Raw genomic sequence first — 25,083 nt, 5'->3', positions numbered from 1 at the left:
CTTCTAAAAGGTTCTATTAATTTGTATTCCTAGGAGTAAGTGGTCGCACCCCTTTCACTATTGGATAGAGCAATCATTACCGCCTTAACCACAGTTCTGAATACTACTGTAGTAGAGCATGCTTCCTTCCAAGAGTTATCCACCTTGACTTCCTAACTCCTCAAGGTTCTTGGAGTGATCCCTTTAGTCTGTCTTATGCATTCCAGCACTTTATATGCAAACTCACTTAGTGGTTTTATGTCAATTTCCTTTTTTTACATCCCTTCTGGATTTTAAATCTATTCTTTTATGTGTAAACACAAACACACATACACATGCATTTGAAGGTTAGGTCACATTCCACATTTCTGTGAATTCTACAGATTGAACTTAAGTCATCAGGATCAAATTCAGGTTGTGAGGACTGCACAAAAAGCACTTTTAACCACAGAGACCTCACCAGCCACTCTGCTGGGTTTTAAATAGACTTGGAAATGGCTTTCATAGTTCAATATTAACATTATATCATAAGCATATGTATGTATGTATACATATTTGGTCGTAATTTATTTTAGGCCCTTCTATGGTTTCATTTATTATTAAGTATTTGATACACGTGGACTTAGAACTTTAGGGTTTTTTTTTGGTCTTTCAAGACAGGGTTTCTCTGTGTAGCTTTGGCTGTCCTGGAACTCGCTCTGTAGACCAGGGTGGCCTTGAACTCACAGAGATCTGCCTGTCTCAACCTCCCAAGTACTGGGATTAAAGGTGTGCGCCACCACCACCTGGCTATTACTTCGTATTTTATTCTCCTATGTAGCAGTACTAACAAATCCAGAGAAACACTTAAATTCTGTACTATTAATATAAACAGTGAGTGTCTGCCATATCGAACTTTAACTGACGGCTTTGGCATTTCTTTATGAAGAATGACTACACTGGAGTTTTCATGTTAAATATAAATGCATGTATTAATATTTATTCAGTAGTTGAGTCACAAACAGATGGTAAACACTTCATTATTTTGGCTCAAATAGTCATTAACTTACTAACAGATTTTCAAATTCCAAAACAATCTTGCACTCTTGGAATGGACCTCGTTTGGCTATGACATATTTATTTATTTAGTGTTCTGCCAGATTATATTATTTATATAAAATTTAAGGTTTTCACAGTGATAGGACACTCACCTGATACTTCAATACATCTACATTATAATAAGAAGCAGCTGGATTTTGCTCTGATAGCTTCTTGAGGTAGACAGTAACAGCTTGCATGTTCATCCAAAAATCTTTTGTGTTGGAATCACATTGGGATGGATCACTGTGTGTGTGAGAAACACTGTTATTTCATTTGACTTCTCCTTTCCTTCCTTCCCTCAGTCAGTTGGTGGCCTGGGAAGGACTGCTAGAAACCGATGAGGGGAAGACAGGGACATGGCAGTGAAAGGAACCGGCACCCACGAAAGCAAAGGGCCCAAGGCTACACACCTGCCTAAAGGATGCTGGCACTGTCTTCAAACTCAACATTACTTCACAAAGGAAAACATTTCTTAAAAAGAAACTTCAATCTTAATCTTAAGAGCAAAACACACAAACCTGAACACGAGCTGTGAATTTGGAAGGATTTGTTCCAGTCTGCTGATGTTTTTCACTCTGAAGCACAGCACAGCCGGAGAGGGGTTGCTTGTGAAGACTTTAATAATTCCACTTGGAAATGATATTGTCACGTCTCCAGTGATCTTCACAATACACCTGACATTGGGGGACATGGGCAAGTGCTTAAATAAGATGCTCTAATCTCTTCTCAAAAGTATGCTTGGCTTTAAAAGTTTATGTATGTGAGCACATATGCATGAATGTATGCATATATGCATGTAAACATATGTATGCATGCATATATGTATTTTGCTGTATATATATATATACACACACACACAGCTGTGGATCTGTTCATACATACGTATATTTATATCCTTTATTATAATTATAGATGAATTAATCATAGAAAACTGCAATGGCACACCCCTACTATTAAACATAGGCACAATTCTTTGTGTGTGGTAGCCATCCTTGGGAGACCTGTAAGGGTAGTGCTTCCCTGGTAACAGCACCACTAACTAGTTAGTTACCTTCTCCTCTTAAGGCCTTTGAACCCCTGGGCTTGGTGATGGCTGCTCTTCTGGTTCACTGCTTCTTCCTCCGAAACTCTTGGTTCACACGCTATTGCTCAGACCCTGTCCCCTCAGATCACCTTCAATAGTCCCGTTTTACCTGAAATCCTGAGGTCCTGACTCACCGCTAATCTTATCTCTGCACCCCTATTTCTAGCATAATTTTCTGTAAGTTCAATAGCCATCCAGACGGTCCTTTTAATATCCTTAGTCACGTAGCTCTTCAGTTTCTTTCTTCCGGTGGCTCTGTCCTACAGCTTACCTCAGCCGCGGCACAGTCCCTCAACAATGTTTCCCAACCATCACTCATCCGCTCAGATTCCTGTTTTGTTTCTAGCTCATTTCACCTAGTAGCACAACTTACTTCCTCACTATCCTACCGCATTTTCAATAATCTTTCAAACTTCATATCCTTGTATCCCCAATCTTTGGATTTCCAGGCTCCTCATTAGACATGCTCCTTTGCCTAAGCCCCCTTGATGCCTCTGCTGACTGCTTACAAGTCTTGACTGAATCCAGCTCCCTCTCACACATGTACGGCTGAAGGTGACCAGAAGCAAAACCACACGGCCAAACCTCCCACCTGCCCCCTTAGCACGCCCTGGAATCCTGTCTAGTCACTCTCTCCTCTGCCTTCTCATAGCTTCTGTTTCTCCTCTAACCAGCAATATGCCCTCACCCTATACCTAGGTGATGATTTTAATGAAGAAATAAAATCAGAAAGGAATGTGCTCACACTCTTCACTACCGAACTCCTACTCTGCCAAACCTGTATCTATCATGTGCCTTTCCTCCAGTTTCAACGGAAGACTTGTCCACACGGGCAGGTTGGTGTGGAGACCAGAGGCTGGTATCCGATCTCTTCCTTCATTGCTCACCACGTGATTTTTTAAGGCCTTTCTCACTAAATCTGGAGTGCACAGCTGTGTGCTGCCACACTCAGCCTTTTACTTTAATGTAGTATTTTTCCTATTCTTTTGAGAATCTCATAGATGTATACAATGTATTTGATCATATTCACCCTCTACTCTTCCTCCTAATTCTTGTCAGATCTACCACTCCCTCCTGACTTCCACACCCAGCTTTTATGTGGATGCTGGGGATCTGAATTCAGGTCCTCAGTGATGATGATGCTTGTGATACATGCACTCTACCAAGTAAGCCATCTCCCTGGTCCCTAGCATCTTTAAAAAAAAAAAAAATGAGATAGGCTCTCACATAGGTGAAGATGGCCTTGAACTCACTAAGTAACTGAGGATGACCCTTACCTCTTGATCCTCTTGCCTCCCCCTTCCAAGTGCTGGAATTGCAAGTGTGGGTTACCACACACAGCTCTATCATCTTTAAATCAACATACAAAAACTAAAATAAAACTCTCTTGTTCCTGCCACTATTCCATTTCTCAGCTTCCCCTCAGTAAAGCATCCAAAGAATTATCTGTATTTGTTTTTTTCCAAACAGCTGCCTAAGTCTGCATAGTCTGCTCCTGCACTCCAAGCAGGCTTACACCTTTACCACGTCACTACAATGACATGGTTGAAGGTCAGTAGTGACTTCCATATTGCTACTGCCAATGGCAGCCTAAGGAATTCCTCATACCTTCCTTCAGGAAATGACTTTTAGTTTCAGTCCTCCCTTCTCTTGCTGCTTGTGATCTCCAATTCCTATGCTTGGTCATTCTGGTATGGTTCTCAACAGGGAATCAGGACTCGGTTTTCTGACCTTTGCTCTGTCTACTTCTTAAAACCCCAACTTCATATATTACATACAAACCAAGGACACCAAATATTTTATTTCAGGTCTATACTTACTCGGTGAGCTCCAGAATCATGTACACAGCTACCACCTTGTCTACATTAACAGCACTTAACGAGTACTTCAAACTTGTCATTCTATTCTCTGTTCTCAAATATATTTAGAACATCAACACTTACTACCTTCTCTGCTAATAATAAACTTATTTTCCTATTCAGTGATATGTTTCACTCCACTGTTTCCCGAATACACCAAGCATGCCTTTACCCTGGATTCTACCACTGTGCCCTTGTCCTGGAGTATTATTCTCCCAGATATACGGATGGCTTACACCACCATATTTTTCAAATATCTGCTTAAACCTGCCAAAAGGCTTTCCCCCCTACTGTAATTTCCTAACCTCTTACCTCCCTTTTTAATAACACATATATCAATACACAATCTATTTGCTTCTCTGATGTTTTCTTTACTATAATGCAAGGTCAGGAGATCTCTGTTTTCTGAAGTAGCCTTAGTACTTATTCAGTCTTGCTGGGCATAATGGCACATACCTTTAATCCTAGTACTTAGTGAATGAATGTATGTTGAATAATATTTTTTAAGAAAAGAGGAATTGGGGTTGGAAATAGCTTGGTGGATGAGAGTGTCTGCTACTCTTACAGTGGACCCAAATTCAGCTCTCAGCCCCTACACCAGGAAGCTCACTCCAGTTCCAGGGGCTCTAACACCGTCTTCTAGCCTTTGTGGGTAACATGCATGCACACGGCATATATACATGCATGCAGGGAACATACATACACATAAAAATAAAATCTTAAAGCAGATATAACTTTTCTCAAAAGCAAGATGCTAACCCAATTCTGTAGGAACCCAAACACCCAGTCTACATCTCTTTAGGACAGTGGTTCCCAACCTATGGGTTGTGATCCCTTTGGGGGTCGAACATCAGATATCTTGCATAGCAGATATTTATATTATGATTCATAACAGCAGCAAAGTTACAGTTATGAAATAGTAACAAAATATCTTATGGTTGGGGGTCACCACAACATAGGGAACTATATTAAAGGGTTGTAGCATTAGGAAGGTTGAGAACCACTGCTTTAGGAAATGACATACTGTAAAAGATATACCATCAGTATGCCATACTGGTCAAAAACTTGGGCAAGAGTACTAAACTGGAGGACAGTCATCACTCATTGCTAATTATAGTATTTGTGTGTATTCGTACAGGAACCCCGGAATGCTTACACAGTATAAAGCCAAAAAATGCTTAAAAGAAACTCCTAATCTACAAAGAATCAAAGTGTAACTTAAAATTTACCACTCTGCCCCAATTCCTGCCCACTCCCAAACACAAGTGCATATGTATCTAGAACTAACTTGGTAGGGTCTGCTCCTTTAAAGTAGGCATTGACGGATTCTGTAAGGGCGATTGCCACAGGTAAGGTGTCCTGGTTTCCAAGGCTGACTGGGCTGGGGCCCCGTGACACGCCTAGAATAGACATAATTGACTTGTTAAACCATTCTAGAAGACATACAGCATGAATACTAGAACAGATTCATGTTAGCTTGTCACAAAAGACCCGACTACTGGTTTCAACGATGCTGCAAGTATAAACCTAGAGGTTAAGGAAGACATCATCAAACGAAGAGAACACAGTGTGAATCACACATACACACAAGTCTGGAGGCTATCACACTTACTCTTCAATGGAAAGACACAGGATGGTTAAGGAATGTCAAAAGTAAAAGTCATGGAAACAAAGAGCTAAAATAACTATTGTGGCCTCCAAAACCTTCAAACTTAAATTTTTTTTAAAGTTTATCCATCATAGACTTCAAGGCATTATATTGGATTTTTGTCTGTTATATTTCTCCAAATAATGATAGTTCATATACTACTTATTACTATAATTCCTAAATTCCTCTTTGATGCTTATATAACCTTAGTCATATAATGCTTGGGGTTAGACATCTTTCATATTTTGGAGTATTTCATATTTTAGAGTATTTACATCTTTACCCACCCCCATCATCCCTAACACAGAAGCCTCAAATTCTAAAATGTTCCAAAATCAAACTTTTTTGAGAATTATCACCAAAGTTTTGCATTTTCAGATTTTTGAATTTCTAGATTGTAGGTACTCATCTTGTATTGCAGTCCCATATTACTTTGCCTGAATAAATGCTTGACTAACATAATAATTTAAAAAAATGATTTCATTTTCATTCAGACACAACACCTTTTTAACTGTATCATACTGGAATTTTAGGCTGGTGCCACATGCCTTCAATCCCAGCCCTTGGGAGGCAGAGCCAGGCAGATCTCTGTGAGTTCGAGGCCAGCCTGGTCTACAGAGTGAGTTCCAGGACAGCCAAGGATACAGAGAAACTCTGTCCTGAAAAAACCTAAACAAACAAACAAATAAATAAATAAGCAGGTAAACAAATAAAGTTTGGGATTTTAAAAGCATTAATAAAATACTGAACAAAACTGTGACCACATTTCAATGTTAAGCTAGCTTTACCTAGCTTATTGGTCACTATTGGCTTCTGGTATCCCTGGACTCAGTCCACAGCAGTTGTCCTCATATGCTTCAGCAGAGTATCATGGTGGCAAAAGCATATGGAGGATGACAGGAAGCAGGAAAGAGAAAGAGACAGAGGACCACGTATAACCTTCAAAGGCTAGAACTTCCTTCTGTTTATGCGGGTCCTAGACACTTTATGTTAGTGCAACCCTTCCAAAACAGTGTCACCAGTGTGAGAGCAAAGCCTTCGACTCAAGAGTGGCAGGGCACATTTCATACTGCTTTTTAATCGAAACCAACCACCTCCCCACCCCACCGAGACAGCATACTGCCTTTGTTTTTCTGCCCAGATGTACTCTTCCAACATGTGCTTTACCATACTGGGACGACTTCCCTAAGTCAGGCATTCATTTAACCATCGTGCCTGATGCCTTGTGACCAAACCTTGTTACAAATAGTGACAACAGGTATTTCATAAGCTTAAGGGGCCAGGAAGAGATGTTGTTGTTCTAGACTTTGAAGGAATTTTGATTTAGAAGGTTCTTTATAGTTATGAAAAGAACTTTAGTGCTGAAAACTACATGTAGACCAAAACTGGTGCTTTTGGCCACTGGGAAAAGTAGACTCTCCAAAATGAACAATAAATAATCCCATGTGAAAATAAGAATTCAATAATATCAAAATTCATTCACAAAATAACAGCAGTCATTACAGATTAAATAAACTATATCTGAAGTGCCTGGGATCAGAAGTCTTCCATTTTTAGTTTTTTTCCAGTTTGGGAATGTTTACATAAGCTCTGCCGGTCGAGCATCCCTTCTCTCAAAATCTTTGCTATCCAAGAGGTTCCAGAATCTAAAACTTTGTCGAAAATCTTCAGACTTCAGAGCACTCTGAATCAAGGATTACTATTAACAGGTGCCAAGCACTTTGCTAAGGTGAAAACACAGAAAACTAAAATTGAATAACAAGTCATAGTTCTACAGAACAGAGACACGTATGGATTAGGGACAGATGGACGGACATGAAGGTGAGGACAGAGAGGCGTTCATGACCCTGATCAGAACACACACACCTTATCCATTTACTCTACTACTAACAATAGCTAGGAAACAGAAACAGCCTGATAGCCGTCAAGAGAAGAGGAGACAAGAAAATGTGGTAGTATACACAGTGGGATTCTATTCAGCCATAGAGAAAAATAAACGACATTTGCAAAACATGGGTAGAAAGGGGACTCATTATGTTAAGAACAACAAGCAAGACTCAAAGACAAATGCTACATGTTCTCTTTCATATATCATATCTATATTTGTGTGTGTGTGTGTGTGTGTGTGTGTGTGTGTGTGTGTGTATGTGCAGGTCATGAAACTAGAAAGGAGACTTAAGGGAAACTAGAAAAGAAATCTTAAGGGATAGGAGAAGAAAGAGGATATAAACAGAAAGGGACTACCAGAGAAGAGATAAAGGATATGTAAGAGAGGCAGGGAGAACAGCAGGGGAGGAGAACAAAAATATACAAAATTGGCACAAGGAAATTTTTATGTTAACTTAAAAATTAATTTTGGAAAATATCACTACTGTCAAAATTCAAGAGAAACAATCTTATGATCACTGAGTGACCAAATGATCCCAAACTGAAAGGAATCAGACAGAGTAAATATATATATATTATATATATATATATATATATATAATATATATATATATTTATCTTTTAGATTTATTTATTTATTATGTATTCAGTGTTCTCTCTGCATGCATGCTTGCAAGCCAGAAGAGGGCACCAGATCTCATTATAGATGGTTGTGAGCCACCATGTGGTTGCTGGGAATTGAACTCAGAACCTCTGGAAGAGCAGCCAGTGCTCCTAACCTCTGAGCCATCTCTCCAGCCCCGCAAAGATTTAAATCTATACCTGAAAATGATTAGGTAAAAGATAAAGGATTAATCAACAGGCATGAGTTTGAGCATGCAAGTAAGAAAATGTTAAGAAAAATGCCAACTAAGTATGAATTCACTGATTTCAACTATAACTACATGTTTATAGACAGGAAAATGACTAAAAATCATAAGTTTGAATCCATCAACTTTTTTCTAACATTCTAAAGTAGAAGGTCATCAGAATTTAAGGGCAGCACATTTTTAGGCAAAGACAAAGGCTCTTTTTTGCTTTTTTTTGCTTTTTTTAGCTGTGGCAAAATATACAACAAAATTTATGGTCTTACCTCCTGCCTCTATTTTCTTATCTTTTATTTTTTGAGGCAGGGTCTCACTGTTCTTACCAATTTTTAGGTGCACAGTTAAAAGTACAAAGAAACAACACAAATAATACTGTACAACCATCTCTGCCATGTATTTCCATAACATTTTCAACCACACTAACTGAAACTCTGTACCCTATCCCCATTAAGCAATTACCCTACATAGCTGCACCCCCACTTTACCTAGCCTCTGGCAACTACCACTGTACTGTCCATCTCCATGAGCCTGACTCTAAGTACCTCACAGAGGTAGGGTCAAACAATACTTGATATCACAATGTACTGAATGCTTATTCATATTGCAGAATGTCAGAATTCTCTTCCTTTCTAAGACGACATAATATTCCACGACACACACGTAGTACATTTTGCTATCAGACAGTTTCTACCTTCTTGCTACTGTGATGCTATTGTAAATGGTACTGCTACAAATGGGTGTAAAACTACCTTTTGAGATCCTGTTTCCCATTCCTTTGGATATGTGCCTAGAAGTCAAATCGCTAGATCATACAGTTAATTTTATTGTTAATTTTCTGACCAGCTGTCATACTGTTCTCCACAGCAGCTATGAAATTTACACTCCTACCAAAAGTGCACAGAGGTTCTCAATTTTCATCAAATCCTCATCAACACATGTGATTATGATTTTTTGTGATTTGTCTGTTTTGCAATCATGAGGATCAAACTCAAGAACTCAGGCATAAGAAGCAAGGATTCCACCAGTGAGCTATATCCTAGTTCAGTGAGTTTTTATGAAGGAGAATTACACAGCTGGTCCTCTGAACCTGAAGGTTCTACATTTGTAGGTTCAGCAGACTGGATATGTGAGGAAACACTTTTTTCTTGTCTCCATTCCCTAAACAATACAGAATATTACCTACCTATGTAACGTTTATCTTGTATTACATATTGTAAGTGATCTAAAGATGGTTTAAAGTAGACAGGAGGATGTGTACAGGCTACATAAAAATAAAATGCCATTTATACAAGGAACTTGAGCATCCATGGATTTGTTATATCAGTGGAAAGTTGTAAAAACTAGACTGGAGAGATGGCTCAGAGGTTAAGAGCACTGACTGCTCTTCCAGAGGATCTGGGCTCAATTCCCAGCTCCCACATGGCGGCTCACAACTGTCTGTAACTCTAGTTCCAGGGGACTCAACACCCACGGCAAACACCAATGCACATAAATTAAAGTAGAGGTGTTCAATGACAAAGCAACTGACAGCCAGTTACAAAGTCCCAGGTTTGATCCACAACATAAAACTTAACAAAGAAAAATATTTTACCAAATCAGTTAATCATTTCAAATTTCCAGTTTGGTCATATGATTACAATTCTTGAACTAATTTCCCCATAAACTGTCACGCTTCTTATGAAATACTGGCAAGCAAAGAGTTAGAAAGCTGGAAGAAGGACAACTCAAAACCACCTTAGCACTTGGTATATTTACATTTGTGTTTTCTAATTTTCTTTTCAAAACCATATTGTACATGTAGACTTCAAAATGATGAACTTACAAAGGAAATATTTATCTATGTACAATAATAAGCTTATTCTATATTTTTATCTAAGCATTTTTTTAGAAGTGAAAACAATCTGTACCCTTAACAAGGATATTTTCATTCCCAATTTGGTTTAATATTTAGATACTACTGCTTCATATTTAGATAGCTTTCAGTTCTGAAAATACAGAGTTTGAGCATCCAGGGTAAACTTATAAAGGAAATATTTACCTGTCTAAAATAATAAGCTTATTCTATATTTTTATTTAAACATTTTTTGGAAGTAAAAGCTATTTGTAGTCTTAATAATATTTTCATTTCCAATTTTGGTTTAACTGCTACATATTTTGACAGCTTTAAGTTCTGAAAATACAGAGAGTTTGCGTATATAGGATAAACAGGATACAAAGTACCTTCCTTCAGCATACAGCATTTATATGTAATTTCTTTCAACACAGTACCCATGTGGCCTTTGTTCTCACAGTATAACTACTATAACTTAAATTTTTATTTTATATACAGGGTGCTTTGCCTGCATGTATTCCTGTGTACTGAGTGCATGCAATACCTGGAACTGGAGTTACAGACAGTTGTTAGTCACCATGTGGGTTCTAGGAAATGAAAGCAGGTCCTCTGAAAGAACAGCCAGTGCTCTAGACCACTGAGCCTAGTCTCCAGCCCTTTTTACAATATTTTTAAAGTTGGTATGTCTTGTTTCTTTTCTTATCACTGTACTCCGACAGCCTGAGAGTTCCAATCTATTGATTCTTAATGCTTAGGCAGGATGGAAGAAAATGTAAAAACAGTGTACATTTTTATAACTAGAGATCTGGTCTCATACAGTGACTGAACATAATTATTAGCACAAAACTGAGAGAGTTAATCTTAGGGTTATTTGTGACTGCTGACATACCATACATTGCTGGAAAGGGAGAAGTAAGAACTATTTTAGACAGCTTTAGGAGCATTAGTCACACGGATATTTGTTCTGATACAATACCTGGTGACGTGTCACAGTGCTTTTCAATTTCAGAGAGTGTCCCAATCAAATTATGATCTTCTATCACATTTAAATAAGATAAAACATTGCAGGGAAAGAAAACATTTTCAAGAAACAAGAAAAGTCAACAACTTCAATCTAAACAAAGCTGAATAATCCTAACAAAGAAAGAACTTTTTAGGTGAATTGAAAACCGTCTGCTGTAAAAACTCAGTATCCATCTGCCTTGCCTGCCTCATCTCTGCCACCTGCTACTGGATCTCCTACTGCCAACATTAGGGACTAGAACAAGTACATACCAGCTCAATCCAAATCAACTTAACATTCCCATCACAAAAGAAAACCTTCTGAAACAGGCACATCAAAGGCACTGCATGCATCCCAGGACAGATGTAAATGCATCCCAACACGTTTATAGATCACAGTATCATGGAGATGTCAAAGAGCTGGATATCCCCATAGGCAATGAAAAAGCTAAAGCTTATTTTGGTTATTCAAGCTACCTGCTGAATTTCTAGTAGGGCCAATCTAATCTCGTGAGTAAAGTATAGATTTTGTGGACATAAATTTTCTATGAAAACCACACACACAAACAAAAATAAGGCTGTTCATTAAAAGAACAAACTTATTAGTTATACTCAATTACAAAACTTAAGATGGAAAAATGATACGTAAAACACATGTGAAATAAGATGGTAGTGTCAGGCTTGAACACTTAAAAATCAAACCACTCACATTTTCTTCTCGCCTATACTATTTATGCTATTTTTATAATCTTCACACAGACAAGATGTACTTCTTAGACAAACTAAACTGGATTTAATTAAATTAGTTTAATTATAGGTATCACTCACAAACAGCATGTATCACAATAACCTGGAAAGCATGTAAAAGCCTGGTCCCCCCCTCCTGGAGTGTCTGACTTTAAATGTCTACGTTCCTCTTAGCGCCCAGGTGACAGAGATGCTTGCAGGACCAATACTAGCAGCAGCAAGAGGGCCAGCTGTAATTGTGATGGAAACAGCTGTACCTGAAACACAGCTGGTACGCTTCAGCAACTCTGTGTCTGTTCTTCACAGTGACAAGGAGTTGGAAAAATACTTCAAAAAATTAAAGAGAGAGAGAGAAAGGGCTGAAGAGATGGCTCAGAGGCTCTTCCAGAGGTCATGAGTTCAATTTCCAGCAACAACATGATGGCTCACAACCATGTATAATGACATCTGGTGCCCTCTTCTGGCCCACAGGCATACGAGCAGGCAGAACACTATAAATAATACATATTTTTTTTTTTTTAAAGAAAAAGGGAAAATAATGAGAACTTGTAAGAAGCCTGATAAAGGAGACAAGGCTAAAAAATTCTTGAGTAAAATCTAGATGCAGTAAAACACTGCTTTTGTTTAGTAAGGTTTAGATCATATAAATAAATTCAGCCTAATAACTGTTAATATTTGTGATAAATTCCTACAGAAATAAATAATCCACCACAAGCACACAACACTCTTTCACTGAATAAAATGTTTAAAGAAAATAATTTTCTTTTTTTTTTTGGTTTTTCAAGACAGGGTTTCTCTGTGTAGCTTTGTGCCTTTTCCTGGAACTCACTTGGTAGCCCAGGCTGGCCTTGAACTCACAGAGATCCGCCTGGCTCTGCCTCCCGAGTGCTGGGATTAAAGGCGTGCGCCACCAACGCCCGGCAAGAAAATAATTTTCAAACCCAAACTTCTTTTTTAAAAAAATTATTTAATTACTTATTTTATTCTCTGTGTGTGTCTGTGTGTATGTGTAAGTGCATGTGTGTGTACAACATTGATAAATTAATCTGACTATGTCAGGATCCTCCAGAAATGGAATTACAGGCAGTTGTGAGCTGGCACGTGGGTGCTGGGAATCCAGCCTCGGTCCTCTACAAGAGCAGCTAGGCACTCCTGATGTAAACCACCTCTCCTGCCCCCAAAGCACATTTTCTGTCCGTTCACAGTAGAATTGACTGCACTGTACAATATTCCCTTAACAATGTATACTGACCAACAGTTCTAAATTGACTAATTCTTAATAGTTTTAGCAACAGTTAAAATACTCCTAGTCTAGAAAATAAGAACTAAATAGCAAAAGAAATGTGATTAGTTTTACAAGTGTCAAGTATATGTCCAGAAAAACAAAATTTCTGATTTTAAATTCTTCACTTCCCACTAGGGGAGAAGAGGAAAAAAAAGGATATATGGATGTGTGTGTGTGTGTGTGTGTGTGTGTGTGTGTGTGTGTGTGTGCGTGCGTGCGCGCGCACACGCGCGCGCCTCCTTTTCCCTTGTTGAATGTCTTAAAGCAAGATGGGTCAGCAGCAGCTCTCTGGGAGTGACCACACAAATGTGGCCATCTACTAGAACGACTAGAATGGGATCCATACAGAGACTCATCATGTCACGGCAGTGTTTCCACCAGTATGCAAAGGACACAGGCTTCAGTAAGTTGGACTAAGCTACTTTCCTTAAACAGAACTCAAGGCCATTTACTCAGTGAAAAGAGCTGACATAAAACTAGAAAATTTAAGGCCTTCAAATACATATACATGTGGTGCCGGGTGTGGTGACATATGCCTCTAATCCTGGCAGAGGTAGAGGCAGGTAGACCTCTGAGTTCCAGGCCAGCCAGCCAGGGCTATGTTAGGAGAACCTGCCTCAATAGAATGGAAAAAAAAAAGTGTGTGTTCGTGTGTGTGTGTGTGTGTGTGTGTGTGTGTGTGTGTGTGTGTGTTCATGTGTGTGTGTGTGTGTGTGTGTAAACGTAAACCCGACTACCCTCAGTCCCCTGACTTCGTGACCAACAGCAGCCACTTACCTACTGTTGGAGTATTGGCAGCACTCAGGGACGCAGATGAAGAGATAGAAGAAGAACTCTCTGCTCGGGCTAAGGGAGCAGTAGGGGGTGGGCTGGTGTTGGAAGTTACAGGTGGGCTGAATGGCCTGGGCTTAAAAACAAGAAGTTAGTTATCAAAATGCTAAAGCAAGATTTTCCTGGTCAGAGAACTTTTTTAAGCCATAACAAACCAAACAACTTTACCATGAGTTTCTTTTAACTAGGTATTAGGTGTTATGTCAAATCACTTCCAATAATATACTGAAACCTGAAAAAGCTATTTTAAAGCTATGCTATCAAGGTTTTATACAAAAAATATTCTCTGTATTTCAAAAAGCAGACTTACTATGGTACTCAGAACTGAAATGAAAGTTCTTCATATATACTATCAAACAGCTTTCCAAAAGATTATGTACACGATAATTTCTAGAAACATGAGATTAGTTCTCTGTACCCTGTCAGCAATAAGGAAAAACAAATTTTAAATGTTCTAGCTAATATAATTTTAAAAAGGCATGTTTTCATAGTTTTTTACTCTTTACTGTTTTTATATGTAGTTGGTATGTGGAGGCCAAATAAGGGTACTGGATCCCCTGGGCTGGAGATAAAGATGGTTGTGAGCTGCTCAAAGTGGGTGCTAGGAACCCAATTCTTGTGCCTCTGCGAGAGAAGCAAGTGCTCTTAACCACTGAGCATCTCTCCAGCCCCTGTATTTTCATTTTTATGAAAGGTTTTGAAAGGTCTTATTATTATTATTTGAACTTTTATTAACCCTTAATACTATTTGTTGCAAATATTTTCCTCTTTAAATGTTGCTCGACCTTTACTTTTTATATTTACAAATCTGTTCACATTTTCTTTTGTAATTTTTGCAATGCCTCCTTAAACAGCAAACAAAGGTTTGAGAAAAATCTTCCTTTTGTTGTTTTCTCATTTAAAAAGAGTGTAATATATAAAAATAAACGGAAAATATTATCTCCAATTCTTTTATTTTTTACATTGGTAAGTAGACTTTTTCTTTCCAAATTAATTGTTCCAATAATACACTAGGAATACTTCCTACAGTGTACTATTTGATTCTAAAAACATACTTAGCTTAATTAAAAATCGTCTTTCCTGCTTATAGAGGTAACAAAAACAGACACTGTTCTCACCTACAAGACATTAAAAAACAAACGTAAAACCATCTAAGTATTTACACACTAAATGAATCAAATCTTCGCTGTATTAACAAAAACTTACAGGCATCAAAATAAGACTTCACTCTATGAAGCACTTTACAATCTGTAACCCTCCCTCACTAGTAATTATTTTTAAGCATCCTTTTCCCTTGAGTACAGCTTGCTTCCTTTTTCGTCTTATTTATTTATGTTTGTTTGTTTATTTATTTATTTATTTATTTTGGTTTTTCAAGGCAGGATTTCTCTGTGTAGCCCTGGCTGAGTACAGCTTTCTAAGGACTCATCAATCACTATGATTAATAGGTTGAAAAAATACAGCATGCAGCTGTTTATTTATATAGAGAAGAGGTACAGATACTGTCTGAAACTTAAAGTCTTCAGTTCAATGACTTTAAGGAAATATCTCCAGTGGCAACATGGTCTCATGGCTACTATGATGTGGCTGAATTTTTACAGTGCATTTTACAATACTTAACGGAAAGGGGAAAATGGATCTTTTCCCAGGATTTTCTCTTCCTTTTAGAATACAACTATACAATACAGTCATCAACAGAACTTGGTATTTACTAGTGCAAACCGAGACGTGTTGTAAGTATAAAAATGAACTTCGAAGATAATGTACACATCAAAAATGCAAAAAAAATCTCAAAAACTTTTATTGTAAATATATATTAAAATGTTTTGTAATACTAAGTAAAAGATAATAAAATGGATTTCAGGGCTTTTACTACCAAAAAATTTCAAAGTTTGTATGTTGCTGTACATATTCTCATCGGGTAGAATTACTGTAAAACAGTGGCTGTCGATGCCAGGCGGTGGTGGCGCACGCCTGTAATCCAGCGCTCAGGAGGCAGAGCCAGGCAGATCTCCATGAGTTCGAGACCAGCCTGGTCTACTGAGCGAGATCCAGGAAAGGCTCAAAGCTACACAGAGAAACCCTGTCTCGAAAACCAAAAACAAAGGAACAAACCGTGGCTGTCACATATTAGTGTACGCCAACAGAAGACGTGTTAATACTCTAACTGCCTGGCCGCTCCCTGAACTCCTGATTTCTCCGGGGACAGCCACAGACCATTTCTCTTGAGTTCCCAGGTGGTACTAAGGCTGCTGATCTGAGACCCCATCTGAGGGTCTGTAAGAAGACAATGAGGTTGCCTTGGGACAGACAGGAGGGCGCCATTCTTTAGTGGCCAATGAGGCAACAATCCTCAAAGTCCAAAAGAGTCATGATCCCTTTGGGGACTGAATGACCCTTTCGGAGGTCACATGTCAGATTATCCTGCATATCACATATTTACATTACGATTCATAACAGTAGCAAAATTACAGTTATGAAGTAGCAACGAAAATAATTTTATGGCTGGAGGGGTCAGCACAACATGAGGAACTGTATTAAAGAGTTGCAGCATTAGGAAGGTTGAGAACCACTGGTCTAAAGTATTTATGTGTATACCATTTCATCCAAGAATTTCATTTTAAAAATCACTTAATAAGGAAATACTGAAATGTGTACAAAGCATAGCTATACTATTATTATAATAACAAGAACTTAGAATTATCAAATTTCTAAAATCTTTTAGAACTTTAATTCTAAATGTAGAAGACTTATACAATGAAATACTCTGCAGTCAGTTGAAATGTTGCTTTGTGATGCCCCTGAAGTAGTTTCTAGAAGGATCTCAAGAAAGAAGGGGGAAGGGTTGATAGAAGTAGTCAACTATGAATTCACTTTTAATGATTTTAATTATCTGACAAAGGATTCTAACTACTTTTAAAAGAAGCTTGAAAATTATAAAGAGTAATTTATAACAGAGAGATATTTCCAAAATACTTTAAAGTAAAAACAATAGGGATATGTAAAATATAAATTAAAATGTATGCAACATAGTAACTTTCTAAGTAATCACTGGTATGCAGCAATGTCCTTACAGTTTTACGTATGTTAAAGTCACTTAAATCTCCCTAGGACTCTTACTAAAACTGGTCTAACACTGAACAGCTAATATGCCACCTGTCTGTCCTTACAGTAACTGTTAATTTACTGTCTCTGGTCGAATTAAGAAAACAATGAAAGAATATATATTAAAATGCCAACACAGTTATCTTTGGTAATATATGGGATCCACTTTTTATGTGTTTTCTGTATTTTCCAACATGATTAGGGGAAAAAAACCCCACATTTTATTATAATAATAATAATAATAATAATAATAATAATAAAGACATGTTAAGACTTGGTGATTCTAGCCGGGTGGTGATGGAAAGGGGAAAATGGACCCCCAGCACTCAGGAGGTGGAGGCAGGCAGATCTCTATGAGTTCAAGGCCAGCCTGGTCTACAGAGTAAGCTCCAGGACAGCCAGGGCTACACAGAGAAACTCTGTCTCAAAAAAATCAAACAATCAATAAAAATAAAGACTCAGTGACTCTTAGATTACTTAAAACATCGCCATCTCCTTGGCAGCCTTCATCTGGTCTTCTCTCCTTGCCGGGACGTCAGTTCACTGGGATAAGAAATTAAAGAGGCTGCCATTTCCACATGACCCTCCATTCAAAGTACATTTCCTATCTACATACCATGTCTCCGGCTTTACTCGATGTGGACATGAAATTGGCTAGTACATAATCCAGGAAGAGAACAGACACCAAGTCTATACAACGTGATATGCACACTAACAGAAACACAAGCCAAGTATACGGGAGTAAGCGGAGAATGACACCATCTGTTAGAGTGACCAAAGGTAGTTGATGGATAGCTGGGTCTTAAAGAAAAAGGCCAGTTTTGCCTCAGAGAAAACTGTCACTTCCAACAGAGGAGTACAGTGAGAAACCATGGATGTGTAAAACAGCATGAACCAGCTCCACAGTAGTGCAAGGGTGCATGCGTCACGCACGAGGCCCAAGGTCCAGTCCTCTCTCCTTACAAGACAACAGAAGACAGAACAAAGGGCATTTGTGTTTGGAGAGCACCTGAAGGTGTGAGCGGCTGCAAAGACAGGAAGAGGTGGCTGGTACAGTGAGTGCTGCAGGCTGCTCAGACATCCAGCCAAAATACCCAAGAAGGGAAAAATAGAGGAAGCCTGGCTTTCAGGAACGTGACCACGGCAAGGAAAGAGCAACCCGTGTGAAAGACGAAACGAGAGAGAGCACGCAGGAGGCACAAAGGCTCGCTGGGACCCAACACAGAGCACAGATGTTTCTGCCGTTCCTGATGACTTCTGAAAACCAGTGCTCCCTAGTCTTTGGTTCTTTTATATCAGCTACCTGCTGTGGACTCCAGTCTCCTATGTATAAAATAAAGTTAGAATAGGACAGATGCCTCCTGGGAGTCTCCTAACAGTAAGGCCTAAAACATACCACATTTTCTTTCTTAAAAAGAATTACATGAACTTGCCCATTTTGAGTCAATGGACACTGACTCGTGTGATACGCCAACCTTTTAAAAGGAAATCTCTGTCCTCTTAGGCAGTGGGTTGCTTTTCTAGTATGATTTTGAGATTATATGAGAGAGAAGTATGAGTGGAGAAACTTCCTATTTTTTAAGGACTTTAGAAAAAAAGCATTTAACCATGCAGGGGCACACAAAAAAATAACTATCTTAAGTCAAAATAATTATACCATTTTTAGGGACCGGTGTGGTGGCACATGCCTTTAATCTCAGTACTTGAAGGCAGAGGCAGGTGAATCTTTGTGAATTTGAGGCCAGAGCAGTCTACATGGTGAGTCCCAGGCCATCAGGGCTACACATTGAAACCCTGTCTCAAAAACAAACAAACAAACAAACAAACCCAAAATCGTTACATAATGAAAAAGAACTGTGAGTACATACTATTTCATTAATTCCACTCAGCTTGCCTGAAGTAAGCTTTGGTCTGGAAGCAGGCCGTGGAGGTGGAACAATGGTGCCTAGAGAAAGAGGAGTTGTGGGTCTGGCTGAAGGGAGAGAAGAGAGAATTTGAAGAAAACCATTAGTATGTAGCAATCCTAGGTAAAGACAAAAGAGCTGTTAGGATTCAAAGATCATTTTCCAATAGTGTTACTATAATTAAGGGTATTTGTTGAAATAGTGAAAATCTATCTGTCAGATACTTTTTTTAAATCAAAGCTACTGTTAATAGTCACAATATTACTCATAACAATCATTAAACCTTCCAACAAAACTGACACGCACAGAAATTTTGCTCCTGTTTCAATTATTTATACATAGAAAAATTAACTCTAGTAGGTCAGTTGATAAAAATAAACCAATTCAAATTCAAAGGTCATTGGTTTACTATCAATACATCTAATTCACAGAGACTAATATGACTGCAAGGCTTTGCAGCTGTGCCTTCAAAAAACTGTGAATGCCAAATAACACACCTGACCTTAATTAAACCTATGAAATGACTTAAGTAGAACCATACTGCAATATTCTTCAGAATAACTAAAAGCATTAAAGACTTTATAATTTTCTAAAAGTAGTACCAAAATCAGTACAACCCATTTTTTAAATGTTCATAACACCTTAATTCTTCCTAAATTCTATGAATCAGTGCTCACTTTGTCAATGCCATTTGCAATATTTCTTACAACTTTGAAGAATCAATATTTCTAAATTTACATACCTTTATCATGATAGTAAATGAAATTCAAGTATATATAATCAAAAGTCAAATATATGTATAATCAAAGCAGGAATAAATTACAGGCAAATATTTAAATTATCTTTATAAAGTTATTTACTTATTTTTGTGAGTGTGTGAGTATGTGCATGAAGGTCAGAGGACAACTTGTGGGAATCAGCTCTCTTCTACCATTTGGGCTCTGGGGATCAAACCCAGGTCATTAGGCTTGGCTACAGTACTACAGTCATCTCACTGGCCCTTAAATTACCTCTAAATAGGATGATTTCCAAAACCTTTGGTCCAATCAAAAATGCATGCTATAATTCAAACATTAAAAAAATACAGTGGTAGGAAAAATATAACTGGCAAATTCTCCATATTTACAGATGTGCAAAATTGAAAACATATAAAACCAACCTGAGTAAATACATGGGAAAACAAAACGCAAAGCTAAAGATCCTCGGTTCTCAGTGAAGGAGTGAGGCATGGCAGGAAGCAGAAGGAAGAAACAGGATGGAAAATGAACTGGCAGGAAGGAATCGTCATTAGAAAGCACACCACAGGAAAGTGCGTAGGCATGCTTAAGGAAGGCAGCCAAGAGCTAGGAAGATACCAAGTTCCGATTCGGAGGCTGCTGCCTCCTTTCAAATGGTAACCGCTCTTTCATGCTGTCCGTGTCCTTGTGTTTGAAGGTATATTCTGAGGAAATGTGTACCAGCCTGAATGATTACAGCACTTCCCTGTGCTGTTAGTCGCTACTGTAAAGATACGGTCGTATGTGAAACTAGCACAGAATCAGTCAGATTTCCGGCTGTGATGAGCTTACCACAGCAGCGGCATTTATACACGAGTTACTTATCAGGGCCTGTCCAAGTGGCATTTTAAATGGACTTAAAGCCAAGCCCAGTAAAAGTGTGAAACCAACTCCTTCAGAATTTATTTCATAAGAAAAACTAATAGAAATACTTATTAACACTAGTGTTTATAAATGAATACTAAATCTGCATATATATCCCTCAGACAGAGTTTGTAGAAACCGCTGAAGGAGATGATTATAATTATTTCCATCCTTAAGTGTTTTAGTGTGTTTGTTTTTACTGGTGGTGGTAGTGATTAAACACTATACATAAATGGAATCAATGAGAAGGAAATGTAGTTACCTCAGTCCCCCAAATAAGACATCTCTCTCATACACATATATTTTATTGTTTTTGTTTTGTTTCGTTTCATTTACCTGATGATGATGAAGTTAGTGAAGCTGAAGAAGATGAATCAAGAGATGATCCAAACAAGGGGTCCCAAGCAAGTAAATCATTGGTCCCTTTCCTAGCATACCATTTCAAAAATAAGGGTTAGCAAGATTATTTTATGAGTATAAAACCATTTATTTTTATTCCACAAAATTCTACCAGTTCAATAAATGTGATCAAATAGTTGAAAACACTGAGAAATTTAGTCAATAGCATTAAGCAGAATCTACAATGTAATATATTGTTGGCAGGAAAGTAGAAAGAATTAATCTCCTTTGATTATACCTTGCTAGACTCCAACTGAGCATGAAGAACAGTGATTTCAGATTTACAAATAAAGAAAAGCAGCAGTCTAAATGAGCTACCCAATATACACAGCTAATGGATTCTAACAGTCTGAGTTCTAGCAGAGTCTAAAATATAAAATTCAAAACCAGTGAAGTATGTATGAAATTCTGAGTAGAATGTAGGCCTACTCTGCTAAAATCATTAAATGACCTAAAATCACATATTTAATATTTCAACAAGCACCAATGCAAACATGTTCTACCTTGTACAATAAAACTTACTGATATAGCTACATAAGTGGCATCTAAAGACTAAGCTTTAAATGCTCAACAACTTATCTTTAAAACCAATAAATAGCACCACTGTTTATTTAATACCTCACAGGTAACAAATGACCTTTCACTATTAACTTCATTAAGCCAAACTCTTACGCACGTAAAAACATTAACTCAAAGAAAGTACTCTTACTGACAGAGAAATGAAAAGGGACTCAGGGAACACTGGCTTAACAGCTTGTTTTCTTTGTTCTTTTCCCCCTTTTCCTTTTTGAAGAGCTAGCAAGCTGGCTCTCTGGCTTCTTGCCTTTTCACCTTAACTGAGATACTTCATCTTGAAGCTCCTGACATATGGTCCGTTTCATAAAGTCACAATCAGAAGTGAAGGGGAAAAATGAAAAAGAGAAATGAGAAATTTTCCATAAAAACTGAAAACAGATGTGTATGAACCTAAGATATCAGCATTTGTTACGAAGTGGGAAGGCTCCCAAGGCTGACAGCAGTTAAGTGTGTTTTTTAGAAAACCATCATAAAAAGAAGTTTCATGTAAAAAGAAATTAAAATACTAAAAGCCCCAACGTGAATTTACGGTTTAGAAAACAACACTACTAACACTTAACTGCAAGAGTCTAGAAAAAGAGGACAAAGGAAAACACGGAAAAATCTAAATGTGGTTTAAAAAAGGATAGATAAGCAGAGTATGAGATTTCCATGCCCTCAAATACTGATTAGGATGCTACAATGTCAGTCCTTTAAGAGTTGCCCAAAGAGGAAGAAAGGGTGGCATGGGGGAGGGAAAAGAGCGAGCTGCCACATCCACAGAATGTGCAAGACTGAAAGTGGTCCCTCTGAACTATGTATTTTGGGTGACCCGTGTCAAGATGTAACAAATGCACTAGTCTGAGGGACTTTGAGAAGGAGGCTTGGCATATGTAAAGGTAGGGGACTATATAAGGGCAATCTCTGTACCTTTCACCCAGTTTTGATCTTAACTTAAAATTGCTCAGAATAAATAAGTCTATATTATATGTCTATTAAAAGAAATAAACAGCAAACTTACTCATTGGGTAGAGAAGATGGCTTTGATTTTGTTAACTCTTCATCTAATTAAAAAATTAAAATATTATGAAAAACTAATAATCTGAGAAGAAAAATACTTTAATTAAAAGATCCTCTATATACTTATATATTCCAATGCTAGGAACAACTTATAAATTTTGGAATAGAAAAAATAAATGTTAACAAATGTGAAAAAAAGGTAAACAAGGTGAATTTCTGTTGATTCTTGATTTCTTTATTAGCTTTAGAAAAGAAAACATGGACTGCTAACTTTAAAAATCATAAGAGCTGGGCATGGTGGCTCAGGTCTTTAGTCTCAGCACTCAGGAGCCATAGGCTGGTGGATCTCTTGTGAGTTCAAGGGCAGCCCGGTCTACACAGTGAGTGTTAGGATTACATAAAGAGATCTTATCTCCAAAAATAAATAATAAAAAAAAAATTGAGGAAACGTTTAAGTACTTGTGTGCATTCTACTTAAGAATTTTAATTGATGAATCCTATAATCAATTTTCAAGTTCTCAGAACACTACTAGTGACTATTATACAATCATCAGTAATGATGAGCTACTAAAGGAAGTTCTACTCTTTTCTGTTAGATTTTGCATTTGTGACGTGTCTTATTTCATAACCAACTGACAAGTAAGAACAGTACTGGAATGAAAGGTCATGATGGTGACTATAAACTTCCTCCACATCTCATTGTTCTCTCTCCCCAAGCCACAGGGATGCCTGCAGTGATTCTAAGTGGGTCCCACCTGCAGCACACTACAGGAGTACCACACTGTATGGATACTACTAAGTGGGTCCCGCCTGCAGCACACTACAGGAGTACCACACTGTATGGATACTACTAAGTGGGTCCCGCCTGCAGCACACTACAGGAGTACCACACTGTATGGATACTACTAAGTGGGTCCCGCCTGCAGCACACTACAGGAGTACCACACTGTATGGATACTACTAAGTGGGTCCCGCCTGCAGCACACTACAGGAGTACCACACTGTATGGATACTACTAAGTGGGTCCCGCCTGCAGCACACTACAGGAGTACCACACTGTATGGATACTACTAAGTGGGTCCCGCCTGCAGCACACTACAGGAGTACCACACTGTACGGATACTACTAAGTGGGTCCCGCCTGCAGCACACTACAGGAGTACCACACTGTATGGATACTACTAAGTGGGTCCTGCCTGCAGCACACTACAGGAGTACCACACTGTACGGACACTACGCTGCTTGCGCTGCTTTCCCCTTGGCTTACTCTGCATGTCTGCTCTGTCTCAACACGCTTGCTGCACTGCCCTACATACTGCAGCAACCCCACTTACTTTCTCTACAACTTTAGCATCAAACATTTCTTTCAATGATAAAATCCTTACTTTAATTTTGGTATTTATTATTAACTCAATCGGTGTTTTCAATTATGCTAAACTTTTAATCAAGACTGATTCTTAATAAGCATTCTATTTACAAAATTATGAAAGTTTCCTACTAAGTCTGATTTATAGTGCATAACTGTACAAAAAATGTCACCACCCTAAATTTTTTGATATTATACAGTTGCTATTTTGAAATTATAAAATAGAAACTACATTGTAATATGACTTTAAAATAAGTAAAGCTCAAGATTACTATTTTATAAAGCATTTTCATAATCCCCCTGCCAAAGTGCTGGGGTTTGAACCCAAGGGGTGTGTACATACTAGGGCATGTTAACAACTGAGCTATATCCCCAGTCCACTTTAATACTCTCAATCAGAAGCTATTCTCTGGCTTTGGTGATTTCTGAGAAATTTTATAAACTATATGAAAGATTAAGGAATGTCTCTTAGTACAATAAGAAATTCTACAGGCAGTTTGTTTTCTGCATAAAATAAGTATCCTTCTAGTCAATCAGTAAGACTGGTAAAATGGAATGAATATTAAATCCTTAACTACACAAGGCTGAGACTAACAAGCTGCTTGATATTCTTACAGACATAAAATAACCAATTCCTATGTCAAACTTACTAGATGAATTCCGATTCATCTGAACCTAAAACAAAAATACAAAAATTGAGTATTATTAAACAAATAATTTATTTTGGTAACAAAATATTTGTCAAAATGTTACTAATAAGAAGCTAGTTTTACATTGTCTTTATTGTATCTACTTAATAGTAAATGGCATTTATGAAAAAATATGTAAAAAAAATTCAGTAGTTGTAAATGTACCTCTAAAGCATGATTTACTTAATTATTATAATTATTAATTATAGTACAGTAACTGAATTTAGAATATAAAATACATGAATCTAATAAAATGCTGTTAAAATATTAAGACAGTATCTAAAGCAAAATATTAGAAAACTTACTG

General features: G+C 37.8%; 1 protein-coding gene across 1 annotated transcript in view; it reads right to left on the bottom strand.

Annotated features, from left to right (window-relative positions):
- Nucleotides 1–25,083, bottom strand: part of Fcho2 (FCH and mu domain containing endocytic adaptor 2) — a 101,613-nt gene that overhangs the window by 8,334 nt on the left and 68,196 nt on the right. Inside the window, 8 exon segments of the mRNA XM_059276251.1 lie at nt 1,170–1,302; nt 1,578–1,733; nt 5,291–5,402; nt 14,046–14,175; nt 19,073–19,176; nt 21,085–21,176; nt 22,724–22,766; nt 24,738–24,762. Of these exon segments, the coding sequence (XP_059132234.1) occupies nt 1,170–1,302; nt 1,578–1,733; nt 5,291–5,402; nt 14,046–14,175; nt 19,073–19,176; nt 21,085–21,176; nt 22,724–22,766; nt 24,738–24,762 (795 nt within the window).

This window comes from Peromyscus eremicus, chromosome 11 (genome assembly GCF_949786415.1).
Source record: "Peromyscus eremicus chromosome 11, PerEre_H2_v1, whole genome shotgun sequence".
In the NCBI taxonomy this organism is placed as follows: domain Eukaryota; kingdom Metazoa; phylum Chordata; class Mammalia; order Rodentia; family Cricetidae; genus Peromyscus; species Peromyscus eremicus.
This window is presented reverse-complemented; position numbering and strand designations above follow the sequence as displayed.